At 41.5% G+C, this 8920-nt stretch overlaps 1 protein-coding gene across 1 annotated transcript; it reads left to right on the forward strand.

Moving 5' to 3' along the window:
* Positions 1-6030: 6030 nt before the first annotated feature.
* evx1 (even-skipped homeobox 1) lies at positions 6031-8647 on the forward strand (the record flags this gene model as incomplete). Its single annotated transcript, XM_084562992.1, has 3 exons — positions 6031-6388; positions 7348-7583; positions 8120-8647. 3 exons carry the CDS (start codon positions 6031-6033, stop codon positions 8645-8647), a joined length of 1122 nt encoding a protein of 373 aa, XP_084419118.1.
* Positions 8648-8920: the final 273 nt, after the last annotated feature.

The raw sequence follows: 8920 nt of genomic DNA on the forward strand, positions 1-8920 counted from the left end.
TCCTCAAGTACAATGAGGGCAGTCTACTGACGGGGGGCAAACAGACACACAATTAAGATGTTTCCATCTAACATTGTGTACCAGTAACCACTGTTACTGAAAATGTTTGTTTAGCATTAAATTGTTATTCACTTGTATATAGAAAACGTGGAGGTTAGATAAACCTAAATTAATTTTTGGTTTTGTTTTTTGCAAGTTCCATATGGGATAACGGCGATTTTAAACTTTTGAATTTGATATGGATCCCCCTCATTAATCTGAAAGATCCCAAAAGAAAGCTTCGTGAACTGCACTTTAGGACTTGGCAGCACAGCCTGGAGGCTTTTCTCCGAGGTCATTATCATGGCTCAACCCCTTGTTTGTACTGGCATCCAAATTACGCAGCAAGAGAAAGAAAGCTCACATTTATTCCACGGCCTCGGCGCCTGAAGCCCGAGTAAAGCAAGCAAAGGTCTATATAAAGTTATGCTAGGCAATAAATTTATATCCTTAATAACATAAAGTACGATATAAAACGGGCTGCTAAGAAGGCGAATTCCAGTCCTGTTGATGACACGTGTTTAAAGTAAATGGCTGTCAAAAGGCTGTCAAAACATAACAGCCAATATGTTTTTGTGGTCAAAGCAGGGAACCACAGGGCGGTCACACACTTGACTTTTCCATATTTTCTGGACGGCTGCCTGCGGTGTGATTATGAAGGACTGCATAAAAATAACAAAAAAAGCTGGCCCAGTTCACTTTCGGACACATTCGGTTAGCCAACCAGAGGTCTATGGTTAAGTTCCACTCCCAAGGTGTTCTTAATGTGTGCGTTTGACTGACACATTTGCTGCAAATTTCGGCCTGTTTCAATTCCTCCAGTAGAAGTTTTAAATGCTGCGTTAACAGCCTGCTAAACCTGCTGCCTGTAAGCTGCATGTGAAATCATTTATTGGCATGCAGGAACTTCAGTAAATACAAAGGTCTGCACTTTGTTTCATTGAATGTTCAGCCGGTATTCAGTTCCACATCTGTTGTGTTTTTGATTGCAGACTTACAACTACAGAGGGGTATGAGAATCGCATATACTTTTAAAATGCCATTATAGTGGCTTAGGTCTGTAAACCAGACAGATGGTAACACATCGTAACATCAAGCATATACTGAGTGCCATTACTTTTTCTGCATTCTATGGAAAAAGTTACTGGCCTAATTGTCTGTTATTATTATTGTTGTAATTATTATTAAGTCATATTAGGTCTACAGAAGCTGTTTTTTGGCCATCTTTTGTAACCAGCATCTTTCAAATAAGACCGAAAAAAATATATTTTCCGGTCCTGCTTTAAGTGCACCGCAAATCACTGCAAGTGAGTAGCATTTAAAGATAAACCTGATTTGTCCTCAATAACACGCGATTTTATCAGTCGAATAAAGTAATGAAACTAGCTTCAACGCGTATCTACACCTGTTACATTTCATGTTTTCTGTGTTTTCTTACATAAAGTGAACTCAGATACTGTAGTGAGGCAAATTTAGCTTTTTTAAAAAAAAAAAAAAAATCTGTCAAAGAAAAGAAAAGAGAAAAAATATAAACCCACAACGAAAATAATTGCTAAACGTTCATTAGCAGATTTTTTCTAATATTAAAATCCTAAATCATATTAGAAATATTTGTATTTACATTGAAATTTGATTTTTAGAGCATAAACATGCTAATTATCAATTTTAAAATAAATCTTGAATGTTGAGGATTTTAGTTGCATTTATTTACTTATTTACTTTTTACAAATTTACTTTAATGTATTCTTAAAAACTGGTAAATTTCGTGATTGATATAGATATTTCATGTATGGCTGCAATCATTCACTCTTAATGCACACACAATGTTCAGGAAAGTGTTGCAATTTTTATTTTTTTTTTCTGGATAAAAACATTTCATCTCTGCAATTTAAAGAGAAAAGAATAAATCCTTCCATGAGATTAACAAAGCAAACCCGAATAAGTGCGCACAAAAACACCACCATAGTTAACGGCGGTGACGGCCAATTTCCATGTATTGTTTTTTATTATTTAACCGAGGTGAGGTAAATGCTGACATTTAACCCATAAGTCTAGACAGAAGATTGAAAAGCCACAATTCAAAAACGCTGAGCATGGTTGAATGAAACGCGCTTTCAATTACATGTTAATCAGCCGGATGCCTGTTTGAGTGTTCATTGCTCGCACAAAACAACTAAGCTTCAGCCATCGCAAATCCACTGAAAACAGTGGACAGACTTACGAATAGAAATGTCATTGCAACTCTTCTCAGCAGTGGCCTGTAATGTCTATTATGACCAGCTGAAAACGTCTAGACAACACAAAGGAAACAGTGGGACATAGACTCGAAGAGGAACTGATGACAGCAACACTCTCTAAAAATAAAAAAGCCATTTGCAACCGGACAGACTTGTAAATATCACCTTTCGCAAAGATGCCAGAGACTCACACACCAGTTTAAAGAATCGCATACACTCTTGTGAAACGTCAGGGCTTTGCACCTGGTGTGTCGACCAGCTACTGCTGAATTGGTGGTAAGCCATACCCCATGATGTTTTCCCCTTTAATTGGGTAATACAGGCTTGATCTCAGTGGCTTGCTAAGCCCTTCGTGTAATAGCGTAGGATGGAGCTATGAAGAGCGATAAAGAGGATCTTACAGCGCAGATATTTCCAGCTGTATAGTCATCAGGACTCGTTTCGCTCCAAGGTCAACGAGTTAACTCTCTAGTAGCTGCGTCATCCCGTTTCAAGGCCAAGTTGAAGCAACGGAGACGGGAGGGGCCACCATAATGAAGGATAGGCTAGATTTTTATTTTCTTCCAGGTTCCTTGTGTGAAATGTGGTGCACCTTAGCCAGCGGAAAGACTGAAAATCCACCAAGTCCATTCATGCGCAAGACTATCACATACTGAAACGCTTTTAGTCTTTCTCAAAGCAAACATTCTGCCAGATTTGCACTGCCAGGGCCTCGGATAGGATTACATGCTTACTGCGCAGGCTCCATGGTCAAGTTCAAGTTGGGCTGGCTAGTAAAACTGAGGGGCGCATTCTGCAGTGTCTGCCGCGGGGGGCGCTCCCCCTCTTTGATCTTCTCCTGCAAAACTAGACACTATGGCACACGGCTGCACTGCAGTCCGGTTTTCTGAACTTAAGCCACAAGAGCGTGCAGGATTTGTTATAAAGATAACTGTGATGCATAACGTCGTTCTTTATTCATGTAAGAAAGAAAAACAAGTTCCACAATCAGCTGGCTCTCCAAACCCATCCGGTGTCCTTCACTATCTTGAACACACACAATATAAGTGACACTACTGTTAACGCGCAAGGTCATTCCTCTGTTGCGCAAAACCATTTCTGAGTGTTATCTGTGGTTGATCACAAGATCCCATCTGCCCTGGCAACGACCCATTGCATAACTCCTGGTACAAGTAGCAACGGAATAGGATCTCTGCCAGCTTTTGGTGCTTCATTTAGATTGCACGATAAGCCGTGTTTATGATTTTGAAAGCAGAAGCAAACCAATTTCTAAGTACAATCAAATTTTTCAGGCTACAAAGTAATCTGCTGTTGCCTCCGCGGGTGGCTCTATACAGAAAGTAACGTTCTTGTGTAAATGTAAACATATAAATAAGGGCTGCAGGCCTACAGAATATATCGAATCACATTAATAGAGTTTATCAGGTATAACCAACGCAGTATATGCAGATTAACTTTTATAAGTTATATTTATTATGGATATTTTTGGTTAAGATGTAAATGTCCTTCTTTTCCTTCCTTTCTATTTGTGGTTCATAAAAAGACTCATGTTCATTTCTGTCCTAAAAAATAAAAATAGCAGCCTGTAATTATTACCTTCAGTATCAGATCCATATAACAGCTTAATGGTACACGGACAGATATAAGTCAGCCAGGTATATTAACAGACAGACAGGTTTTTGCACACTCAAACGCAGCAACAATAGCCAGAGTAAGGAACCGCTAAAGAGAAAGAGAGAGAAAGAGGCATTGAGAGAGAGAGAGAGAGAGAGGGAGAGAGGTTTACTTTTTTCCAGATGAAAGAGTCGGGGGAGAAAGCCAAAGGAATTTCCCTCACTCCTCTGCCGCCGGCCTGGGGGAGGGGGAGCCTGCTGCTTCGGGGCCTTTTCCCTTTTTCGGACAGGCGAGGGCGCACAAGGACAGCGGAGGCTCCTGGTACTCTCCAGTCTGCCACTCTCCCCTCTCTGTGAGACCACATGACACCACCTCTCTTTAACGACATCATCGACATCCAAGCACACCCTCGAGTCCTGCACCTACAGATCCCAAATCTGTACAAAATCTGTAGGGAAAAGAAGAAAAAGGCTGCTTTCAGAGACGTCAGGTGTGGTCAGTTGCCTGTGATATCACCTGCCTTTACAAAATGTAACCCGATTTATTATCCCAGAAGCAGAAGTTGCAATTTGTTTAAATATAACATAATATAGAATGTATTGTATTTTTAAAGCTAAAAACGACATTTATCTTAGGAGCAGTCTCCATGTGTATTTATTTAAGTAATAGATGCCAAACGCTCTTTTTATTTTATTTTATTTCTAATATTTGACGCATTCTATTGCCAGGGCAGATTTCTAAAGCGAATTAGAAAGAAAGAAATTTGATTAAATTAACTATTGACAGTTTAATGGATTGATTAGGCTGAAGAGGCTTGGAGCTCACACACATCCAGTGGACATTCAGTGCACTGCATGCTTCACAATTAAACCGAGCATGTAATGAAACTTAATTTGCCACAACTACGTTAATTGCATTCGGCATTAGTGCCTTGCGCTCTGCAAGGTTGACATCTTTGTCCCTTGAAGGCAGAGGAAGTTAAAATAGACAAATTATTAGCCATCGGACAAGAGCAATCTAGCCTACAGTATTTTTATTTATTTTTTTGCCAATGATCAGTAACTTTTACTGTAAATGCTGCATATCTTATATCAAAAGAGTTGGGGAGAAAACACCCATCATTAACCAAAGCTCCAACCATCACTGCGCTTTGATCAAGTATTTTCATGGTGCCACACCATGATGCTATGGATAATTTATTTCAAATTAAAGACTGATTCCCAGTATAGCCCATAAAAAAAACGACTATACACACACGTATTACGAGATAATATCATAACTATTTTAGGTTCAAATAATGAACTAAGGACTGGTTGTCTTGGTCTGTGCTTTGAATTTTCAAACTTCATGGCAAATGGCCCCTTATCTAAACTCTGACCGCAAGACTTGACCTCTGAGGACTTTACTTGACTCCACTTAAGATGAGGACAAGAGGGAGAGAGGAGAAACCATGGAGGGGAGCAGGAAGAGGGGTTCACTAATTGCACTCTTGGTATGACATATATGGTAGGAAAATGATTATTGGTTTTTATTTATTTATTTGTCTCCGTTTTTGGTGAATTCGGAATTCTTAGTGACTGGTTAAATATACTGATATGTTTTTTGGTTTTTTTATGTAGATTCGTTAAATTCGATTCTATTAAATTGTTTTACTTATGTCTGTATAAACAGACAAAATTAAATTAAAGCATAGTTCAACACCAAACAGACTGACAGATACAGTAGATGCTCTTATTGTTTCAAATGCTGCCCTCTGACGCGCCCCCACCTCTATCTCGCCGCTACCATTGCTCCTTCTGTTTACCCACATATCCAATCAATAGCGTGTCGTCATCAGGGGGGACCATCATGACGACTGGCCTATTAAGAATGACAGCTCTGAAGAAAGAGAGAGAGAGGGTAAATGGTGATCCCTCCCAGAGCTCCCTCTCAGCACTCTGGAGCGGTCTTCTCTCAGGGTCAGACCGGATTGCATCCCTTCTTTTCTAGAAGCCTCTCCTACTGCTTAGGAATCAATCTCCCACCCACCTCCACCGCCATCACCACCACTACGCACACCCCTCCAACCTGAGAATCAACGCCTTGGTTTTGACGGCTTGCACTCTCCTGCGAAGTCGAGCTTTTCCAACTCGTGCTTGTGATGGAAAGCAGAGAGGAGATGGTGGCGGAAGGTGGCCAGCTTGGCAAGAACGGCATTCATTTGTCGGAAGGTATAGGAAGCCCCGTTCGGGAAACGCGGGGGAAATCGGTGCACAGGAGCTGTCTGAGCCCCGGCGCAGCACCCTACTCCCGGGAAAGGACCGAGCTCGTGGTGGAGGAGAGCGCACGGAGGAATATGTGCGCCGACATGAGGCCGGTAGGCACGTCTTCCTCCGGAGAGAGGCACCGATCTGATCATCCCCACAAAGACGGCAGCAGCTCAGACACCGAGTCTGACTTCTATGAGGAAATTGATGTCAGCTGTACGCCTGAGAGCATGGACTACCCAACAGCTAAAGGTAGGCAGTGTTTGGGAGCTGCATGCAGGTTTTCTCTGACTGCATGCTTGTTCTAATGAAGTTGACTGAATTCCAAATTCTAAATTATCCAACTCAATTATTTCATATGCAGACTGGAATATCCAACAATTTAAATGAAAACTTGCAGTGAAATTGAAAATTATAATCTGCGCTCAATAAAACCGCAATAAGAGACTACACTGTAGTCGGTGCTGCACAGCTGTTCTGTCAAGTGCCTACTGTGGCTGGAAACACAGAGGTGACACCCACAATCTAACCAGGCATTTTCATCACAGACTTTGACAATACTCGTAAAGTAAATCTGCCTGTACGTATATTTACTGCATAAGGAATAATCTCGGATTTTAAGCAGCCAAAACCACAAGCAAAACTGTGACTGGAAGGTGACTATGAGAGCCTCTGAGGCATCTTCCAGGTTCATCTTCAGGCTTCATCTTTTAAGGCGTAAAGACTCAGGGCTCACTTCACTATATCCTACAGGAAAACTGCATGAGTAAATATTAAAAATAATAGTAATTTAAGAATAATCTGTAGTTGTTAGAAGATAGAAAGTAGGCAGACGAATGACAACATAATTCTTCATATTTTTAACTCATTAAAGTTACTGTTCATGTCAAATCAAAATACAAACCTTAAAATAAAGGAAAAAAATAAAATAAAATAAAAAATAGCTGCTACTTAAGACACCACGAGATCAATACCAGAGCTCTGGCAGGAAGGCCCTCAACATTACAAGTGAAACACATGGTAGTAAAAATAACGAAATTAACCTGGTCTTCAAAAGCAAACTCTTATGAAAATGCTCAATTAAATACCAAACGAATGAAATAAATAAAACTCTTCAGTGAGCATGTGTTTCATTTAAATTATGCTGTCATTGTGGTGTTATGCACTGAATGCTAATTAAATATGATGAATTATTCTGCATATTGATTCAGGTCGAAATGGGGATTCTCCGGGTCACCAAAGTGAGACTGGTGTTGATCCGAGTAAAACTATCCCGGGTCAGGGCTCTCTATCCTACGCAGCAGACCAGATTCGCCGGTACCGAACTGCGTTCACCCGGGAGCAGATCGCACGACTGGAGAAGGAATTTTACCGGGAGAACTACGTGTCCAGGCCGCGGAGATGCGAACTTGCGGCCGCCTTGAATCTACCTGAAACCACCATCAAAGTAAGATTTTTGTCTCCAAGGAGCAGGAACTGAGTCAGGCCTCTGGAGTATAAACGCAAGCTCACATTTTGTGATCTTGCATTGATGCAAAAACCAAACCAGGGTGCTGCAAAACTATTTTGCGTTTAAATAATTTGAATTCTGAAACGTAATTTTGCAGGCTATACAGAAACGGCAGAGAGGAAACAGCACATTACCTAGACAAGACCAAAAAGCTATCTCAAAACAAAAAAGTTTTCCTAAAACGGCAGATGACGCGGTATGGAAGCAGATGATTGGATTTTATCGATGTATTTATTTATGTATTTATTTATCTATCTATATATTAGAGGTGGAACGAGACGCAGCACATACAACTTACTAGCTGAAATAAATTAAAACAAAAAATAAATAAAAGATAAATAAAACTCGATGTAACCCAAATCTAAATTTGGGTGTACTTAAAAGCGGAAGTACCGTATCGACATAAGTGCTTTTGTTATTGCAGATCAGAGGGGGTTGCGGTTAATGTTTGACCCAGTGTGTCTCTGTTCCAGGTGTGGTTTCAGAATCGCAGGATGAAAGACAAACGCCAGCGTCTGGCCATGACTTGGCCTCACCCAGCCGACCCGGCCTTCTACACCTACATGATGAGCCACGCGGCGGCCACGGGGAACCTGCCTTACCCCTTCCCATCCCACCTGCCGCTGCCCTACTACTCCCACTTGGGTGTCGGTGCTGGCTCTGCTGCCGCCACAACCCCTTTCTCAACCCCCCTGCGCTCTCTCGACAGTTTCCGGATGCTGTCTCATCCCTACCAGAGGCCGGAGCTCCTGTGCGCCTTCAGACACCCTTCTTTGTACCCAGGACCGACTCACGGCCTGGGCCCTGGAGGAAGTCCTTGTTCCTGCCTGGCTTGCCACTCCAGTCAGTCCAACGGTATCTCAACCAGGCCTTCCGGCTCGGACTTCACTTGCTCCCCAACAAGCAGGACAGATGCTTTTGTCACTTTCACGCCTTCAGTGCTCAGCAAATCCTCATCTGTGACATTAGACCAGAGGGAAGAAGTGCCTCTGACAAGATAGAACCCAAACTAATCAACTATTATCTGTACAAGCCTTTACCATATGCTTTTAACCGAACATATTATAAGATCAGGACTGAAACAGCATGAAGAGGTAGTAAGCAAGCAGTGGAAGCCAGCTTAAACTTGGGGGAGGATAATAAGCCAGATCCTCAGCTATAAAACGCACAACAGATCTTCCAAAACTGAAATATAATAATCCCATTACAGAGACAGGGCAGTGGGTTGAGATATAACCGCATGGACACAAAACCAGATTTGATTTAAAAAAAAA

Source organism: Chelon labrosus (genome assembly GCF_963514085.1).
Source record: "Chelon labrosus genome assembly, chromosome: 16".
Taxonomy (NCBI): Eukaryota; Metazoa; Chordata; class Actinopteri; order Mugiliformes; family Mugilidae; genus Chelon; species Chelon labrosus.